The 22554-nt window shown below is 34.6% G+C and overlaps 1 protein-coding gene across 8 annotated transcripts in view; it reads right to left on the bottom strand.

Moving 5' to 3' along the window:
• The window catches only part of DGKB (diacylglycerol kinase beta), a gene marked incomplete at its 3' end in the record, with an annotated part of 912102 nt that overhangs the window by 505940 nt on the left and 383608 nt on the right, over positions 1–22554 (bottom strand). For all 8 annotated transcript variants that reach the window (XM_081244282.1, XM_081244283.1, XM_081244280.1 and 5 more), the window contains 3 exons: positions 16909–17049; positions 5366–5415; positions 2111–2185 (listed from right to left, as the gene is read on the bottom strand). In XM_081244282.1, coding sequence (XP_081100408.1) covers positions 2111–2185; positions 5366–5415; positions 16909–17049 — 266 coding nt within the window. The remainder of the gene's footprint in view (positions 1–2110; positions 2186–5365; positions 5416–16908; positions 17050–22554) is intronic.

Genomic DNA, 22554 nt, shown 5'->3' with positions numbered 1-22554 from the left:
TTAACCACATTAGTTTGCAAAGCAAGGGAAAAGCTATCAGACCGCTCCTATCACATAATCATGCCATTACCATGCTGTTGACTGCATAAATGTGAATTTATGTGGTTAAATAGGCGCTTTGAATTCATATAAAATGTAAACCATTTACATAAAATTGATTTGTATTTACTTAATTAATGTACAATATGCTAAACTTAGTTGGTTTCAAAGAGAAACTAAAATCAATAACATTCTCTCCCAAATATTCCTGTGGCCAAAGTAAAAGTTTCGAATCATGTTTGTTTTAATACACATTTGAATAATGTTGTAACTTTGGTATACATCTATTGAAAATAAGAGGGTTTTAATGCTCTTATAGGCATTGTTAGATACTATTTCTTGAAACAATTTGATTAAAGTTTCCTAGCTCGATCTTTAACTAGCTGCAGAGTTTTGGGCAAGTAACTAACATTTTGGGGCCTCCCAGCAAGCCCACTCCTGGGCATATATCCAGACGAAACTATAACTCGAAAAGATATATGCACCCCTATGTTCATAGCAGCACTATTTACAATAGCCAGGACATGGAAGTGACCTAAGTGTCCACCAACAGATGAATGGATAAAGAAGACGTGGTACATATATACAATGGAATACTACTCAGCCAAAAAAAGAATGAAATAATGCCATTTGCAGCAACATGGATGGAGCTACAGATTATCATACTAAGTGAAGTAAGCCTGACAAAGAGACAAATACCATATGATATCACTTATATGTGGAATCTAAAATATGACATAAATGAACTTATCTACAAAACAGAAACAGACTCACAGACATAGAGAACAGACTTGTGGTTGTCAAGGGGGAGGTGGGTGGGGAGGGATGGATTGGGAGTTTAGGGTTAGCAGATACAAACTATTATATATAGAATGGATAAACAACAAGGTCCCACTGTATAACACAGGGGACTATATTCAATATCCTGTGATAAACCAGAATGGAAAAGAATATGAAAAAGAATGTATGTATATATATATATATATATATATATATATATATATATATATATATATATATATATATATAACTGAATCACTTTGCTGTACAGTAGAAATTAACACAACATTGTAAAGCAACTATACTTTAATAAAATAAATGAAAAAAAATTGAGGGTCTCAATTTCCTCATCTGTAAAATGAATAAAATAGTAGTATCTACCTTGTAGAGTTATGAGCCTTAAATAACATATATGCAAAGATAACAGTGCACTGTGCATAGTAAACCATCATTATCGTCTTCTTAATCATCTTCATCCTCTTTTATTTATTTTTTTTTTTGCGGTACACGGGCCTCTCACTGCTGTGGCCTCTCCCGCTGCGGAGCACAGGCTCTGGACGCACAGGCTCAGCGGCCATGGCTCACGGGCCCAGCCGCTCCGCGGCATGTGGGATCTTCCCGGACCGGGGCACGAACCCGTGTCCCCTGCATCGGCAGGCGGACTCTCAACCACTGCGCCACCAGGGAAGCCCCATCCTCTTTTAGATTGAATATTTTAGCGATTTCCATATAAGGAAAATCATGGCGATCATAAAAAACATGTCAGTTCTGATTTTTTTGTGGCATGGTATGACCTTAGCAGTGTCATCAGCAGCTTCTGTTCACTTACACCTATATTAGACTACCATGCAAATTAATTTCCATGAGGAAGAAAAGCAAAAGTTATCATTACTAAGAGCTTCAGAAAACCACATATACTTTTTCTTGTTCAGAATCCACTTTGGCTATTGATTAGAAATAGTAACTTAAGAGTTATCAAAAGGCATATACACACCATTATATATAAAACAGAATACTAATAAGGACCTACTGTATAGCACAGGGAACTCTACTCAATATTCTGTAATGACCTATATGGGAAAAGAATCTAACAAAGAGTGGATACATGTATACGTATAACTGATTCACTTTGCTGTACACCTGAAACTAACACAACATTGTAAATCAACTATACTCCGATAAAAATTTTTTTAAAAATCAAATGCCAGTAATATATTAGGATTGCAAAAAAGATGAAAGGGAAAGGGGTCTTCTAGAATGTAGCCAACAGTTAAATCATTCCTATACCTACTGGATTAAGTTCAGTGACGTCCCATTCAAGGTACTCTGCCACATGCATCATCTGACTGATGATATTTTCTAGTTCCTGGAGGAGAGGGAAGGGAAGGGGAGAGAGGGAAGGAAGGAGAGGGAAAATGAATACAAGGTCTTAGTAAGTTCTTCAACTTTGACTTACAGGAATTGATTTGTTCAACATGTAGCTCAAAAACTAAAGGAGTGAGATGATTAATTTTATATAAAAAGTAAACATATGCCTCTTCATTTTAAAGGTCTACTTAACTATACATAAAAGAAGAGCTTAAATATACATCCCTTTGTACTTTGTCTAGAAACCTTCACCAGGAGAGGGCACAACTATACAAAGAAAGGTTTTCTTCCAGGAGAAGATTTTTAAGAAAATTTTTGTTTGGAAAGCAGCATCTGATGAAAGTAGGAGCCTGCATATTTTCACAAAAAGCTGTGATTTTTAAGTACTGAATATCCTGACCCCACAGCTTGAAAACAGGTGTGGAAGGGTGGGAGGAAGGGTTTGAGAACGTATACTGATGGTTCTAGCCATTTACTGGTAAAATTTGCTCTGCTAGAGGTGTGTTCAGGTTAAGGTTTGGAGGCTAAGTGCATGTAGAGTTTATTTTATGAGGGGACAGAATTTTAGTCTGAATTTTCACATTCTTCTGCTCAACATCAACTCTTTGAAGAACTGCTGGTTAATATATATGCCTTGGCTAAATAAATTATAACATTTTTTCCTACTGATTTATTTAATGTTTTAATTTTTCTGTATCTTCAGAAAAGATTAAACATACTTTGTGAATGCTAATAATTTTAAGGGTAGTCCATGACAATTAAAAGTGGTATTTCATAGTATGATAATTTAAAATATAAGAAGTATAAATATAAGAAGTATAAAGAATAAGGCTTGAAAGTATATTCATAAGATTTATTCTACTAAAACCTCTGATCTAATGTACGTGGTTAATATGCATAAAATGAAGAAGAAAATATAGTAAAAGAGGGTTTTTTTTTGGGGGGGGGGATTCATGGATCCCTCTGAGAAGCTGATGAAAGCTACACTCCCTCTCTCCAAAAATATATATATAGAATCATGAAAATGTTATATAACACAGGTCATCCCAGAAACAATGCAAATATAAATGTGTTTATTACAGATGAGAAAAATTTTAAACACTAATCCCTTGCAATTAGAGGCTAGAATTGTGTGTGTGTTTGTGTGTGTGTGTAACTAATCTTCCAGTTACTTTATCTTTGCTTATATACGCCTTAATGGTTTGGAACCGTTAAAGTCTCTGGATATGTTTGGAGGAACAGAAACTATTTTTGGTGGACTATTGTGTACACATGTGGTACTAGATAAGTCATTTAACCTCTCTGAGACTCAGTTTCCTCAACAGTAAAATGGGTATTCTAATAGTACCTAGTTCATAGAGTTGCTACCAAGATTAAATATTCTGTTATATGAAATACTTTTATCTTATCTGGCACAAGTGATCAATAAACATTAACTAGCATTATTAGACATACTGGTCATTTCTCAAAGTATTAATTTTCTTCTGTTGTGTCTCTAGTATATGAACATAGCCTTTAAATTTCAAAGACAAATGATATCAGAAGGTGTACTTCCTACCTGACAGTGAAGGAAATATCCTGGGGCAGTAAGTTGTATGGAGAAAATCATAGAAATTAAATCCAGACCTTTATTTTAAAAAAGACTAATTTAATCATAAACCAACTTATTTATCCTCAGCTCATTGTTTAATATTGGGAATATAGTTATAAATATTGCTAGTAATCTACTATATGTTAACCAAAAAATGGCCAGAGACCAAGAAAAGCATTTGACTGAATTTTCTAATCAGCTGCCAACCCATGGCTAAGAGCCTAGTAAAGAAACATTGTTTTAATTTAATTAAAAAGAAAAAGAAAACAAATCTGCATTAAAAATATAATTTGCATTACTGTAGTCAGAAATGCTACAATAAGCCTATTGACATATGTAGAAGAAATCTAAACTTCTAGCCGGGAAATGCTACCAGAAAATGAGCAAATGTATCATGTTACTTAATATTCCTAAGTGGAAAACTGAACACTACTAGGCACTTAAAAATAACAGCATTTGAAAAATTAGAAAGACCCTAACATAAGAAATCCCACAATCGCAGCATCAATTCAGATTGGTGGTCATTTCCTAGAATAGGAATTATATATTTTTATCTCTCTCTGGAGAAACTAATGCACCATTATCCTACTCAGTGTTACATAAATATGTCTCCAACTTCACTGCTTTGCTTGTAAAAGTCTGTTTGAGTTCTGCCATAGAGAGATGCATCAGATGATGAGAGAAACTCATTATCAGAAATAATGTTTATTTTAATCAATATTAAATATATCAAAACATGTGTTTTTACATGTGCCTATGTACTTCAAAATTTCCATAATGTGACGCTTATTCTTTTGTTAATATTCTTATATTTCCTTCATAGAACAGGACATGATATAATATACAAAATGTTAAATAGAAAATACATCACTGGTGGAAACTGAGATGGATATACTCAGGAGGCCCTGATTTGAGACCTAAGAGTCTAACTTCTCCTCTGAAAACTGTCAATGATTTGCATATATTACAAATAAAATAAACATTTAATTATTACTTTCTGTGAGATGGTATATTTCTTCTATTGATTTTTATGAGTAAAACTATAGATAGAGTGCAAGTTGGATTTAAAATCAGATGAGAAGGGAAGTTTGCTGAAGCAGTTTTAAATATAATTACCCATTTCATCAACATATGTGAGTAATAGTACTTAAAAAGTGGGAAAATAATAAAATGATTGAATCAACTTCATAATTCCTTTAAATTCTACCTGTATTCTTGATATTTTCCTATATATGTATATGTGTATATATATATATATATATATATATATATACACTCACTTTTTTTTCTTTTTAGATCAATGGTCTCATCTTTCTCTTATATTTTATTCAGACAGGGTTGAAGTCTTTTTTATCTTTCTGTATATAAAAAGTCACTTTTTTGTAGTAAAATTATTCGATAGATCAACTGTAATCCTAACAGTTTCCTCAGATCACTTGCTTTCAAAAAGTCAGATGATAAAAATGCTGTGTGAGTGCATGGAAATTATATTGTGTCTTCTGTGGTAATAGCTATAAATTTATTCATTGCATTTTTCAGAATAAACTACTTTGAAATTTTCACAGAAAATTTGAAGAAAAAAATTACCGAGCTGTCCAGGAAGCCATTTCCATCCGTGTCATAGAGGCGAAACATAACTAGAAATAAAAGAGGTGTTGAAAAAAAGATTATAGGTGAGTAAGATCAATGCTAGAATAAGGCATATTCTTTAAAATTTATTTTCTGTCAAAAACAAATACTACTAAATCCCTCCCCTCCTCAAAGCAATTGATTTGGGGATCATTTCTCAAGCTTAAAGATGAATTAATCATTAATAAAAATACTGGATATCAGATATAAATTCTACCAATATTTGTTATATAGCTAGAAAACACTAAAAAGTGCTACTGTCTGTTTAAATTTGTATTACAAGATAATTAAATGGAAATTCAAAATAACAGAAGAGAAGGAATTCAGACATTCAGAGTCTGAATATTAAAGGACAGAGTGGATAAGAAGAAATAACTAATTCAGAGGTCTGGAAATCAATTATAATTTGGAATCTACCATCCACTGTTATGTGAGCTTAGTCAAACGCTGTTTTCTTATCTATAAAATAAGGATAATCACCCTGTCATAAGACACATATTTGTTAGGGATAGGGGTTAAGAGGTACAAACTACTATGCATAAAATAAGCTATAAGGATATACTGTACAAGACAAGAAATATAGTCAATATTTTATAGTAATTATAAATGGCGTATAATCTCTAAAAATTGTGAATCACTGTTGCACATCTGAAACTTACATAATGTTGTAAATCAGCTGGATATATGTATATGTATAACTGATTCACTTTGCTGTACACCTGAAACTAACACAACATTGTAAATCAACTATACTCCAATGAAAATAAAAAAGACACATTTGTTGTGAAAGTGAGATGATATACACAAAGGTGTATCAAAAGCTGTAGGTCACTACACAAATATAAGCCATTGCTTTGATTAATCCTTAAGCAGTATGGGAAAGGAAAAATTAGTGCAAAATAAGGGAATTTTCCTGATAGGGGATGCAAAGACATAAATGGCATTATTATCATGGGTATAATGGTGTATTTGTTTAAATTGGAGATGTAGTTTCATAGGGTAACCACTCTTTGAACTAATCAAATGAGGAAAAAGACACTATTGGCTCTGTGCTAGGGAGCTCAGGAAAGCAGGATGGCAGAGGTCCATGCCTGGCCTGAGGATTCCCTTGTATAATTCACACACCACCAGGAGACTACAGAAGAGGCTGCAGGTGCCGTTTTGAGATAAACAGAGAAGAATGACACAGCTGTAAAAATAGAGGAGTGGAAATGAGGGTTTGTGTTGGGTTTGTATAATTTCCTGGAGAGTCTTGATGTCTGAGGTCTATAATATTAACCAAAGGCATTGACAACTAGGAGACATAATTATGCAATGACCTTAATCTGTAACTCATTGTTATTTTTATATTTAAAAATAAGTATTATATTTCAAAAATTCTAAGATATTTATAAGATGCAAAACTAGTCTGCACATCACTAAAAGGAAAAAAATGCTGCCAATCTAGCTAATGTGTTCTATTTACTGTAAAATGGAAACAGACTTTAAAGATGTTGAAATGTAAGGGGAAATGTATACCTATTGAATTAAAGGATAGAATGTTAGACTTGCTAAAGAATGTAAATATCTTGATTTGCAAACCATGATAATTGTTCTCTGTTATATATTAAGTGAGAATAAAATTCAGAAAGAAACAAACAAAAAAACTTATCACAACATGGATACTAAGCATTTCAAGATTTTCTAGTGTAGCATAAAATGGTAAAAATACCTTTTTAAGTGGCAAGAATTCATACACCATTCAGAGAAGGGGTTAAGTACCAGGAACAAGGCAAGAATTTCCAAAACCTAACTATATTTTAGAATGAGGGACACTTGTGACTCTGTTAATCCTTATTGGAGTAAGTGAGTGCTAAACCATTTCATACAGCTCAGGTATATGGACAATTACCTATGTCTACTGGTAAATCTTGTTGGAAACATGAGCTCAAAGACGTACACACAAGTGGGGTGGGTGTGTGGTAACTGTCATTCATTTTGGGCAGCATCTGAAACATCTTCCTAAATTCTGAAAGCCAGACTTTATAAAGCACAATAACAGATGAAAGGCCAGATACCTTCCTTTACTAGCCTGACTTGAAAATAAGGTTTGCACATGACCCAGCCTCTACCAAACGGAAGCACAAGCCCATATGATTAATCAGATGCTAGTGACCCAAGAAAAAAGGGGCTTCACAGAATCCATGGTGATGAGAGGCAGCAGCAACAGCAGTAATTGAAGAAAGGGGTGTGTGACAGGGATGGTAGCACTGAAAGGTGCTCTGTCTGTCCACAAAGAAGCAGTGATGGGTTGTCTTATGTATAAGAAAAGAGTTATAAAAACTATCTTTACTTACAAATGATAAGTTTGTACATTTAGTTTGTACAAAATTCTATTGAATCATCAAAAAGAATTGGAACGTATATATATACACATTTCATATATATATAAGAATTTACATAATGTATATATATTAGAACTTATGTAACTGATATGTTATCTATATCTTATTATTAGAACATATATCATATGTATTATATCTTATATTAGAAGTTATATAACTATATAATTAGATCTTATATAACATATAGGTTATATGTTTTATATTAGAAATTATATAATGTATAAATATTAAGACATATGTTTACATATAAATATACATAAGTATATGTATTTAGTGACACAGTAGGATTAAAAAGTCAATTGCAGTTTTACATACTTGCGAAGAACAATTAGAAAATGAAACATAAAACATATCATTTACAATAACATCCAAAAACCTAAATATATAAGATAAATTTATCAAGAGTTGGAAAAGACCTCTGCAAAAAATATAAAACTTCACCAAGAAAAAATATGGAAAACCTATATAAATGATAAGATGTATTATGTTCATGAATTGGAAGATTCAATATCATTAAAATGTAAACTCTCCATAGATGGTTCTATATAACAGATACAATCTCAATAAAAATACCAGTAGCTTTGTTTTAAATATTAACATGGCTGATTCTAAAACTTACATAAAAATAAAAAAGACTTACAATACCCCAAACAACCCTGAAAAGGGAGAACAAATCAGAAGGATTTACATGACCTGACTCCAAGAGTTGCTAAAGATCAAGTGAATCAAGATAGTGACATACTGACTAAGGGCTACACAACAGAACAATGGGAAATATGGAATATAGATAGAGATCCACACACTTATGGTCAACAGGGGCCAAAGCAGTTCAATGAGATAAGAAAAGTCTTTTCAAAAAATGATGATGGAACAGCTGGATGGATATTCATATAAAAAAAAGTACCTTGACCCTTACTTCACACCAAACATGAACATTAAGTCTAACTGAATTTTAACTTCAAAACTAAAATTTTTTGAAACTAAACTTTAACATTAAAGCAGAGCTATAAACCTTCTAAAAGAAAATACAGGACAATATCTTCATGACCTCAACATAAGCCAATATGAACCATCAAAGATTTTTTAAAAATAGGTAAATTAAACTTCATCAAAATTGGAACTTCTGCTCATTAAAAAGAAAAAAAAGACTATTAAGAAAATAAATAAGTCAGCTGCAGATTTGAAAAAAAATTTTCAGAACACATATATCTAACAAAGGACTTGTTTCTACAATATATGAGCAAACCCTAGCTCAGTAATAAAATAGCAAACAACCCAATTAGGAAAGAGGCAAAAAATCAAACAGATGCTGCAAAAATGGAAGAGAGGTGAGTAGTCAGTCATAACAAAGTACTCAACATCATCAATTGTAAAGAAAATGGAAATTTAAACCACAATTGGAGACCATCATATGACTTCTAGAAAGACTCCAGAATTCAAGTTTTTTCCCCAAGGCCAGTCTACCAAAGCTGCTTACCTTCTCAGCCTCTCAGTTGTCTAAGAATTTACAGTTTAAAAATACTGGCAAAAGCCTGGCTCCCCGCTCCCAGAAATTTAACCCACAAATCCAACTTGCCTTGATAATTTCCTAAAATTTACAAACAGATTTTTTTTAAAATATTGAGTTTAAATGTTCTAGTTGTTTCTAGCAGAAAAGTTGGTCTGAGAACACTTTACTGTTGTATGAAATAGAAGCTCTAGTATACTTTTATATTAATTTATACACACATTAACAGAAGTTAATGGCTGTCTATAAATCCTGTCTAATTCACCAAGGAACAAAGTTGAAGAACTTTAAGTTTTAGTTAATAATTATAGCAATAATAAAAACAGTATACATATATTGAGCACTAAGTATCTTGTAGTCTAAATCTCACCAATTATAAATCAATGATAAAACTTCCCTTTGATTCTGATGCAAGAGAGGAATTCTAGGACTTTAATTTTCAGAGGTAAGTCTACTTTCCTAATTTAAAATTGTAGTGGGGTCATGCAAAACAGGAAATATTGAACACACATATTTACTTTGCCTTTCTATTGAAGGTCCACTACAGTAACAGTAAGGGATGAAATAGGCATAAACCCACAAGTACAAAGAAAACGTGAGAGGAGACAAGAAAAAAAATAAAATTTTAGAAGCTGGAAAACACATGGTGACTGATGTAGAAACCTGAGAAATATAGACGTAAGCTGGTAGTAAAGAGGAGGCACAGATTCACACAGAAAAGGAAACATAATCTTCATGAAAAGAAATTAGACCTTTAAACACTACCCCTCACAGCTTGCACCTGAGGGTATGCCAGCCCTCTACCTTAAAGAAGACTGGATCTTTGAGCTTTACAGCAGTCAAGCCACAGGGACTCTGAGTTCAGGGTACTCAGGCATTCTGATGGTAGGGGTCCAATACCAAATAGTGTAATCATGTGAAAATGGATATACTGAACATTGAGAAATTTAAGTCCCCTTCCTCATCTCTAATGAGTCAGACTTAAACCTCACCTACCCACCCACCTACCCACAACCACCAAGTAGTTGTTTCAAAACAAAGTAATTTGGAAGAAACCAGCAAAGCAGGGAGAGGGGAACCTTATAAATAAGAGGAAAGATTCAATCCATAAAATAAGAATAATAGCAAATAAGGATGGTGCTGACAACAAAAAGGATTCTCTGTGAAGTGAAAATTATGCTAGAAAGAGTAAAAAAAAAAAAAAAAAAAAAAAAAGTCATCCTAGATGTAGAAGATGTCCCAGATGTCAAATGAAAGACATAAAAGAAAAGAAGTTGGAAAACAGGAAAATTAAAAATTATAATAATTCAAAGTTCTGTCATGGAGTTTCAACATCTAAAAATAGTGATTTCAGAAAGACTGAACAAGTAAAATAAAGGAGAAGGTAACTAACAATGAAAAGATGAAGGAGCAGATGGAGAGCACAAGTTTCCAAACCAGAATTTATGGTGGAGGATTTAGGAATTGATTAGTTATATAGGAATAAAGAAACTAATCAAATAAAGAGGAAAAACGGCAGTTATTAACACCACAGAAAATAAAAATTGTTTGGCTTGGTAAGCCTATAAAACCTTTCCCTTTTAAAAGCACATCTGGGGCTTCCCTGGTGGCGCAGTGGTTGAGAGTCCGCCTGCCGACGCAGGGGACACGGGTTCGTGCCCCGGTCCGGGAGGATCCCACGTGTCGCGGAGCGGCTGGGCCGCTGAGCCTGCGCGTCCGGAGCCTGTGCTCCGCAACGGGAGAGGCCGCAGCAGTGAGAGGCCCGCGTACCGCAAAAAAAAAAAAAAAAAAAAAGCATATCTGAATAATACTGATAAAATTAATAGTGATCCTCAAACATTACAATAAGACTATTTTTTCCTTAGAATTTAAAAGTAAAGTTAGTCTCCAAGGTCAAGTGAATCATTGAACAAAGAGGTTTCATTTTTAAAACCAACATATAAGGATATAGATTTTTAGGTGCAAAAATAATTTAAGCCCACTATTAACATTATTCTGTCAACATGATAGCTTCCAAAGGTGGTTACCTCTTACGAAGTTACAAACCAGTTTAGCTCACTTTTTTTTCTATTTTTATGCTCATGCAATTACACTTTATATAGAAACAATTATGTGCCCACACATGAATTTGGTTAAAAGCTCAAAGGAAAGGCACATTACTCAATATGAGGGTAATTCTTTATATCTAGAATTTGTTTCTTTTCCAAAAGATTTGCAAGTTTTTAATCTATTTTCCCATAGAACATGTTTTTGTACTTTGTATAATATGTTATTGATATGAAAATATTATTATGGAAATTGTTTTTAAAGATTAGAAAGTATGTATTTTAAAAGACATTTAACCCAGAATTCGTTTAACTCACAACTTTGTACTGTTTTATGTATTTTAAGACCTATCTAATAAACCACAAGGGCAGAGGTGAAAATCATTTGCTTGGAGTCTTTGACATCTAATATAATGGTGTTATACTTTCTTCTTTTCTCCACAAAAGAAACAATAACCTAAACAAGGAAAGGCAGCTTTTCAAAATAAAAAGAGCACCTATACAGCAGGTCAGAAATCATACATTTTAGTCACAGATAGCTAAACTGGTGGTATAATTAATAACCAGTCTCTATGGGCTTTAATTTTTTCATTGGCAATATAGGAAGGTTAACTAGATGATATTTGAGGACTTTTCAATATTAAATTTCAGTGGTTCTAAGATTAATACTAGACAAAGCAGTAATTTTAACATACAGGGTAGTCCTCATTATCTGCATGTCAATTATGTGTTTTTCTGGACATTTTCCTACTGATTTCTTTTTAGTGATATATTTTCAGTAACTGTAAGTTAACTTAAAGTTATTCTAGCTAAGTCATTAATAATTTGATAAACACTAACCCCAATGTGAATGCCACATTTATACTTGAAAATAAAAGTATAAATTTAGCACTATTTGATGGCTTCAATAATTCACATTATCTTCCTCTTGTCAAGCACTAATAGACTTCAATACAGTTCCATTTAACTAGCATTTATTGAGCATCTATCTTTGAAAAACACACATAATAAGTGGTAGGTGCTAGAGTGGGAAGTTATACACAGTGCAATGGTATAAGGAAGGAGAGTAAAATAATCTGATTAGAGATGGCAAGAGGACTCATGATGTGAGCTCGGCTTCAAGTGTAGACTGGACCGGATCTGATATACACTGGGAAAGATATGCACCCCTAGCAAATGCACATTATAAGCAAAGGCATGAAGGTGGAAAAGTTCAGGGTTTGCCTGATGATTAAAAAGTAGATTCATATGACTGGGACATTTTTGTGCAGGTCATAGCCAAATGCAAGACTGGCCAAGTAGGTTGGGGTCAAATTGTGGAGCCAGATTAGTTTATGGATGCTAAGTTAAGGACTTACTATGATGTATTATTCAATAGGGAACTACAAAAGGGACACATTCTTCCTGAGTCAGAAGAAGAGGAAAGAACAGGTATAGAAGTTGACAAGTTTTAGGCAACATGAGAGGAAGTTACAAGAATTTACAGCTAATGAGTGAGATGATGATTAATTAAGTAGGTGTTTGAAGCAACAAAGCATCTGAACTTTTATCTAGGAGAAGTCAATGACCAGAGAAACACTGAAGGCACTGAAGGCCAGCTGAGGTTTTGAGAAGAGTTCTAATCCACAGAATTATATTATTATTTCACAAAATCTCTGGCAGCTCAGTATATGAGCAAATAAATTGGATGTTCAAAACTAAGTGAGAAGGAATGATTGACCTCACGAATTACGGGGTCAGTCTACATTTGAAGGGGTGGGAAGCCCAAAAGCAGCAAGCAAGTTCAGGAGGAAGTGAAGCGGTCAAGGGGCAAGAATTCTTAACTTACTTTTATTTCATTTAACATTCACATAAATGTGAAGAAATTTATGTGAGCAAATATTGGTTCATTGAATTCTCATAGCAAATATACAAGATAGACATTATTGTGATCCCAATTTTACACCTGGGGAAGCTGAGGCCTGAGAGGTTTTAACAATGTGCCTGGGTCACTCAGATAGTAAGGGTCAAAGCTAAGATTCATTCAGTTAGTGAAATGAAGAGTCCAGGCTCTTGAGTACTGTGCTATGCTATATTTAAATTCAAAGTAGAAAAGTAAAAAGTTAAGTGAGCATACGCTGTGGTCAAAGTAACATACTAGAATTTAAATTTACAGAATAAGAGCAGTCTTTGGGAATTAAAAGACTTGGGGTATTGCAACAAAAGTGGGTGACTGAAATAAAATGGAGTTGAGGTCACAGAATTTGAGGAATCTAGGGAGACTCAAAGAGGGATGTATTGAATGGCTCTCCATAAAGTACTGTAGTGGGCTTAAGGTGAAGAGGGCAAACCAGACCTGGTACAATGTTCTTATCTATGCACCTCGATGGTTGGTAACTTCCACCAACAAGGAGACATAAAAAAAGAATGCCTCCACAACTTCAGGACACACACACACATGCATGCACACATACTTTCCAAGGGTTCGTGGGAACAGATAAATAAATACCTTCTACTTGACGGGGCCTCAGAACTGGCAAAGACCACAGTGAGGCATTAGGATTGAGTCAGAGATTGAGTGAAGGAAAGCAAGTTGAAGAAATGGCATATAATCAGTGGAAAGTTCAAAAGCTTTTGTTTGTTAGTTTCCTTTCAATGAAAAACAATGCTTTATTCTAAACATTTTGTAAATGCCTGGCAGAAAAGAGAGGTGGGGGAGATTAGAAGTGGCAGTAAGCACTGAAAAGATTTATACAACATTGTTTTTTGGGGAAAAAATATTTAAAACATGTCGTTAATTTATCTAATAACCCAGGTAAAAGAAGGTATCAAATAATGCCACCATCAATTCCAAGAACAATTGTAGTTTCAGATGAATTATGTGTGTGTGTGTGTGTGTGTTTTCATTGGACTGAAGGAATTGCATAAACCAATGCTTCTCAAAATGTGGTCCCTGCAACATCAGCATGACCTGAAATGAAAACTCTGAAGTCCTATTCCAGGCTTGCTGAATCACATATGCTCAAGTTGGGGCAGAGCAAGCTGTGTGTTCAGAAGCCCTGCAGGTGATTCTTATGTGCGATAAAGTTCAAGAACCTCTGGCCTAAGACAACATGTCTGTACTCCTTTCTGCTTAGCTGCTTAGAAATTGAGATTCAAAAACATCGCTCACCTGCAGAAGTTAACTATCTTAGGTGCTTGATTATATCTACTTCTGTGTTAATTTTAATTATTTTCTTCTTTTCTTTCCTCTAGTATATATTATGTTTAATAAGTCATAACCATTTTGGAAATATATATTAAATTAACAACCATTAAATTTCTTTAAAGACATTGAAAAAATTTTTAGAATCTATAACTATAATATACTGTATGAATGTTAGGACTTTGTAAATGTGCAATTGTAGAAGGGAAAAATGTATAAGTACATGGCTAAGAAAGTGGGCGAAAGAAATGGATTCTGATTTACCTGATGTAGGAAAAAGCCAGGCACTGGCATTTAAAAAACCAACCAACAAACAAAAAAACACAAGCTCCAGAAGAGTAAGGAAAAAGCCAGGCACTGACATTTAAAAAACAAACCAACAAACACAAGCTCCAGATGAGTAAGGACCAGGTTAAGGTCCTCCAAACTTGAGGACAGTAGAGAAGAAAATTAGAACATAGCTAGAACCTTAATGAGCTTCTGAAATTGAAATGCATTTTCTTTCAAGAGTCTGGTGAAAATCACTGAAGTAATGCCAGGTGGTAACAAGTCTGTCTATGAGGAAAGTCTAAAGAAATGGTTAAGAAAAAAAAGAAAATGCAGCTGAATGGTATAAGCTCAAAAAAGAGCTGGAAAACTTAAAGAACCGAGGGAAGGGGATTGATAACACTGAAGAGAGGTAAGTGGCAGGTCAGGCTCAACTTGATTCATCAAGTGTTTCTGAATCACTTGTGGGTTAACATTCTGCCTGGCAACTGTGGACGAAGACTGCTGAGACACAGATTCAAACTGAGAACTTACAACATACCTCTTAGGAATTCTACCTTAAAAATAAAATACTTGCAGTTGACCTAAAAATAATTAAACTGGAACACAAAGACCATGGTGGGGAGAAGTAATGGTGCCTTTATTTATTCTCAGACCTGGAATAGAATCTTTTTTTTTTTTGCGGTACGCAGGCCCCTCACTGTTGTGGCCTCTCCCGTTGCAGAGCACAGGCTCTGGACACGCAAGCCCAGTGGCCATGGCTCACGGGCCCAGTCGCTCCGCGGCATGTGGGATCCTCCCGGACCGGGGCACGAACCCGTGTCCCCTGCATCAGCAGGAGGACTCTCAACAACTGCGCCACCAGGGAAGCCCGAATCTTTGTATTTTTAAAATCATCCCAAACACAGTCCTAATAACACCTGAGAAAACTTTCTCTCTGGCCATTACTTCAATAAAAATTCACTAAACATTAATATTTATTTTGGAATGAGAGAGATTTCTGTAGGTTCTTAGGAATACAAATAAATCTTGAAATGCAAATATTCAACATTTAGAACTAATAAATATGTATTTAAAGAATGATGTTAATATGGTTTATTCATAACTTAAGCAGGTGTTACTATTAAATAATCATATTATATTAAATTCTTTATTAGTAAGAGAAATATTATCGAATTTACTGTTAAACTAAACATGCTACACAATCATAATTCTGAGGTGTCACAATATTCTACATTTACTTTAGAAATGTCAAATTTAGGATTCATTATCTTTACTATCATTTCAGTGGCAAAAAAATTTAATTCATTTTAATGATATCTAATACAATCAGGTTAATCAGCTTATTGAACAAGCCACCAGCTCTGTATTTAGCAAGGGCTTTGGAGATAGATTATTAAATGATTGGGCTTGCAGTAAAGGTTTGAAAAATATTTTCTTGCCTTGCAATGAGTACAGTTTGCCACCAGAGAGAGCTCAGTCACTGTATTTTATTAAAGAGAGCACTTATTTCCTTTCAACTAGATTGAAATTCTCTATCTGAAACGCCTGCTACATGGTAAAAGAAAAAAAAAGCTATTGTTTAATTATTTATAATATTCAGAGTCAACTTCTAGAAATGAAACTCTCATGCTTGGCATTTAAGAAATTATTTGTCCACAGCAACGAAGTTAGTGCAGAAGGTTTCAAGGAAGATTTCCAGAGAGAAGGGCTCAGGTTGCCTATGGACAGTGAACCCTTTTTCTGCCTAATGGGAAGACCTCCTACATACTAGAAATAAGTGTATTTTCAAAACAACACAAAGGATACTTTTCAATATCGTCTGGTTACCAAACTGAGCAAATTCAAAAACAAAAACCATCAATTGATAAACATGCTCAAGAAATACTCAGTAATAAATGGACCTTGATCAATAATAACCTAAAACTGATAGATTCTTAATATCTTTTAATTGTCTGATTTTCAATTGGAGGATTTTTTATAATTATTAACCAAGGTCACTTTATTTAATAAGAATGTAAACAACCACAGTATATACAATGTTAAGTTTGTCAATATCCAGTCCTATCCCCCACCCCAACCGTGATAAGTAAACTAAATGAAGAAACACATACACTCCAGTTTATCCTCAGGTCTTCCTCTTTCAAGGAGAGACAGGTAACAGACAATATCCTTCAGGTGGATTACTTCTGGGGAACACGTATTTGCTGGAGAAGTACGGGGAGAGGTGATGGCACCTTTATTCATTCTCAGACCTGGAAAAAAAGATTTGTCTTCATATACTTAAAAATATTCACAGTGCTCTCAAACAAAAACCAACAAAGGAAATAGAGAGATAATGCCTAGACCATGTAGAGAAACTCTATACTTCTTAGGTGTAAAATAACCAAATTCTCCGGTCTCTAGTATAACAGAGACAGACATTCCATGATTCTTTTTTTTTTTTTTGCGGTACACAGGCCTCTCACTGTTGCGGCCTCTCCTGTTGCGGAGCACAGGCTCCGGACGCACAGGCTCGGCGGCCACGGCTCACGGGCCCAGCCGCTCCGCGGCACGCGGGATCCTCCCGGACCGGGGCAGGAACCCGTGTCCCCTGCATCAGCAGGCAGACTCTCAACCACTGCACCACCAGGGAAGCCCTCTATGATTCTTTTAAGTAATGGAGAGTTCTTTGGGATTTGGGGACATAGGGACTGCTCTGCCTACTCACTGGATGGTGTTTGGGCCAGAATTCTATTGCCCAGAGTTAGCTGGTAGACAGATTTCAAAGCATGAAGAAATACTTTGCTATTCCACTTTTCTCTGCCTTAGGCAGTGACAGCTGTAAATCAGCTGGGACGACTGAAAAATGGTCTTTCACAAAAAACTGAAGAAATAAGTCTGTCACAATATAATTTATATACTGATGGTCAGGAATCATTCATACATAAAAACATGTATTTATGTCAAACAGTTGCCAGCACCATGAATAAGACATCCTTTTTGCCATCAAGGAATCTGCCCATGAATAAGAGAAAGAGAACATAAACAAAAATCTGGATAAACATGACAGATTTAATTAGAGAGGTAAGAACATACAACTGTAGTTTGGTTTGAATATGGTCCATACTTTATTTATTACATCCATTCATTGTGCCTATTCCAAGACAAGGGTAGAGAACTTGAATATATGTGCACAACAGCTGATGACTGCAGATTATCTGGCTGATGATAATTAAATCGAAAACTCTTTCACAATAAATAGTTCCATCTTACAGAGAAGTCTCTGAAACCAGATCATATGTATCTGACAAGACCTCAAGGTAAACCCCAATTATCCTTTGAGGTCTATTTGGTCATATAAAAGGTATGTAGGTTAGATGGCTCATGGGCTGAATGGCTACTTGATTCCTAATTAACCAGGAGTTACTGGAATGCAGGGAATAATCTTAACCAAATAGAGTTCTACAAGCCTGTCATTCATCAGCACACCTCCACCTGACCACATCTCTTGCTCTGGTCTATCTCTTTCCATGTATAACTTTGACTGAACACCTGTGATTTCCTTCAGCCATTTCAAGATATCCAGGAGTATAATTTAATGCATTCTGAAAAGTCAGCAGTTAATTAGTTTAGTAGTCGCAATGTTACTACTAATAAAATGTACCATTTATTGAATGTACACTATGTGGCAAGAACCATGCTGGGCACCTGAACACGTATCATTTCACTTAATTCTCCCATTAACCCTGTGAGGGGAGATTGCATTAATCCCATTTTACAGATGAGAAACAGGCTTAGTGAGATGAACTGCCCAGAGTTTCATAACTAGCAACTTTATCCTTTTTATTCTATACTAATAGCTTATAGATTATTTTTGTTCAAGGCCAATAGTAAGGAAAAGAAAAACAGTTTACATCTTAATCCAGCACAGATAACACACACACACACACACACACACACACACACACTAGTAGGTTTCATAACTGTGCCAATGTTTTCTGTGTTAACCTATTTTCTTTTCTATTCCATTTTTAAAATTCTGTCAAAGACCCCTTAAACTGAATTCATTACCCATCACGGGCCACAACTGACAGTTTGAAAAACAATGCTTTACATTTTTCATTTTTTTACCAAAGTCTTCTTTATTTCAAAAACATCTCTATGCTTCACATTGATTCCACTTCTGTTTATAGTTATTGGGCAAGATATATATATATATACACATATTATAAATGGATTTCCTCCCTTAACAAGTGTCACTGTATATCTGATACAAACTAACATAGTCACTTTTATAAACCAAAGGCAGAGAACAGAAGACAATCCTGAGCTTTGAAAAGAAAATACCTGACTAATTCTAACTAATCATCTAAAGCCTAGCCAGCTGCAGAAATAAGCAGTTTCAACTTATGATAAAAGACATTTTGGCACTGATCCTTCACATGACCAAAACTTCCAGACTCGGAGAACACAGCCCTTGAATTATGGTTGGATAAACTATGACCTAACTCATCCTGCCTGATGAGCTAATCCTCTCTTCTATGCTCCCCGCTTATGGTACTGAAATGATTTAATCAGCTTGATTTAATTCTTTTATACAAAAAACTCAGCCTAAAACAAGAATAAAAAGCATGTATCATCACATTCATTTGGAAGAATGCCAAAAGGTATACATTTTCACTTATATATGTTCACTTATGATCATTTGTATATGTAAAATGAAGCTTATAGTATTTCATTATCAATTTTCATAATACTAAACACAAACATTTGGAAAATATGAGTATAATTTTCTGTTTGCCTTTCCTGTATGTAATGTACATACTGAATATGAACATTAATGTATAATTTCAACTTAACACTACTTCTGAACCAGAAACATATTACTATACTAAAATTATTTTGTTTGACAAAATGAGTTGACTATTTGCCATTTTCTGTTCATGATAGGTTGTAAACAAAAAGTTGTATCACATTGAATTGTGTCATAGTTTAACATTTAAAAGAATTTAAAGGTTATTTTAAAAAGAAATTATGGGCATATATGACAATACACAATGAAAAACTAATCAGTTTTTCCTTAAGTCCAATTTCAGCTAAATTTGAGAGGCAAAACATATACTTTTAGCAATGATTTATAGTGTGCATCAGAGGAAGAAAAATAAAATGTCAATGACCTTTACCACAATTACTTTACAACAAAACAATTATAGATCTGGACCACTAAATCTTGACGTGTTGCGTTGAAAAAGCCTATAGGTTTGTTTCAGCTCCTAACCCCCTACCCTAGATCAGCCCACTTTCTCTTAAGTGGTGAAAATGTTTCCTTATATTTTCAGTTAATATTTTGAGAGCAAGCCCTAGGGCCTCAATCTGTCTTCAGAGAGGTTGTTTTTACACCCTATTCTACCCTTTCAAAAAATTTTTTTTTCCTGTCCCTAAACTTGGCTGTAGCTCTTTCCCAGTATTTACCTCCCTCTAGGAAAGTTCACTTCCCTGAAGAAAAGTCCTTTTCCTTTTAAGCAGTTTGTGCTAAGGCTTATACAGGACACACACGAGACCATGCGACTGGCAAACAGGACATAGCAAGCCTGGTTTCTTGGCTGCAACTCCTCAATGAAACGAGATGGTAAATGGAATCCTACACTCCTCTTTAGCAGTAATAGCCTCTGAAGAAGAGGTTCAAAAGTCTACTTCCCTTGGGACTTCCCTGGTGGTGCAGTGGTTAAGAATCCATCTGCCAATGCAGGGGACACGGGTTCGAGCCCTGGTCCGGGAAGATCCTACATGCCCCAGAGCAACTAAACCCATGTGCCACAACTACTGAGCCTGTGCTCTAGAGACTGCGAGCCACAACTACTGAGCGGACGTGCTACAAATACTTAAGCCTGTGTGTCTAGATCCCATGCCCCGCAACAAGCCACCGCAATGAGAAGCCCACGCACTGGAATGAAGCGTAGCCCCCACTCGCCACAACTAGAGGAAGCCCCCGCACAGCAATGAAGACCCAACACAGCCATAAATAAATAATAACTTAATTAATTAATTTAAAGAAAAGGTCTACTTCCCTTTAACAAAGGCCATTTTAACCCATCCAAGCATCAGTGAAACTCTCTCTTTAGAATTGAAACTGTACATGAAGCTAGGTAAAACACAATGTGTTTTTTTTTTTTTGGCCTCAAGTGGTCAATATTTGGCTCTGAAGATCATGTGACTGACATCCAAATTTGCAGGTTCTCTGACTTGCCCAAGGCTATGCTTCTTTAAATATTTTCCCACAGAAGTGACCCATATATACCTATACACATATATATTACAAGGTACAACAAAGTACAAAATAAAGTGAAAAATAGGCAAAGTAATTAGAGTCTATTAGTTTTATTAGCAATAATTATCTTGTACTTCGATGGCATTTTTCTGTTTTTATGATGATTATATATATGTATATAAACATATATATATAAACATTATTCTCTTCAAAGTTTTAACTACAAAAAGAGTTAGCGTTAGTCAGACTGAATATTGCCTACGATTTTCATATTCTTCAAGCACACGATTTTCATTGTATTCCAATACAGACACTCCATTTCTTAAAACAATGACCTAAAAAGTTTTATTCTAATAGATACTTTTAATTCTAGTCTCAAGGTTCAATTGTTAGCAAATCAATTTTGGGTACATGTTCAATTACTGCCTCTGCTCCAGTTTATTTTATTTTCAAACACTTGCATTCCAGATAATGAAAACGGTAGCGTTATCTCCATTGTTTCCCTTCATCTATTAAAATGAAATATTCAAAACTGTTATTATTACGAAATAATGACACGGATTAAAATTCTAAACATATAAGGCAATAAAACACTGTGGTAATTTGGTTTTTCCATTTTTTTATACTGGTTCAATTTGCAGAAATTTAACAGGCTTATGAAGCAATTTGTCACATAGTGTAGTCACATATCATACTTCCAATATTCATATTAATAGTCATGATGAGTAGCACTGATAACCAAGAATAACAATAGTTACTTCATATTATCACACAATTCATGATTTTTAGACAACTTTCTAACTATGCTTATCTTAAAATAATATAATTAAAAAAAAATTTTTTATGCTTACACAAACCTGCAGCAAGATGAGATAGATGGGTAAACTAGATTGTTATTCCTCATAAAATGAGGACAGGCAATGGATACAGTCCTTGACAAGAGACTAGGGTCAGCAAAATCCCTCTAAGAACATCATATGGGTTTCATCTTTTTGGCCACTGGCAAAAACCTGAAACAAGCAATTATAAGGAACAGGGCTTGAAGCAGGTCTTTGGGGGTGACGTTCTAGGAGCAGAACAAACTCTGCAAAGGAGGAAGGATAACATTCCTGTCTGTGTGCCAGCAACACTGACCCTGCAATTCCATCTGTGAGACAAAACCATTGTAAAGCAATTATACTCCAATAAAGATGTTAAAAAAATAAAATAATAATAAAAAAAAAAGGGTGGAAAGTCAGAGAGTAAACTACTGATAGTCACATAGCAATCCCAGGAGTTAAGAGTTGAAGACAGGCCATCTAACTCCAAACTTTGAGCTCTTTTCAAAAGCAGTAAAAACAAGACTTGCTCTATCAGTCCTGTCCAGTAGAATATTCTTCAATGATAGAAACGTTCTATGTACGCATTGTTCAATATAGTAGTATTAACCACACATGGTTGTTGAACACATGAAATATGGCTGGCGTTTGACTGAAGAACTGAATTGTTTTAATTGATTGTTAACTAACTT

This window comes from Mesoplodon bidens, assembly GCF_964165515.1.
Source record: "Mesoplodon bidens genome assembly, chromosome: 9".
NCBI classification, from domain to species: Eukaryota; Metazoa; Chordata; class Mammalia; order Artiodactyla; family Ziphiidae; genus Mesoplodon; species Mesoplodon bidens.
This window is presented reverse-complemented; position numbering and strand designations above follow the sequence as displayed.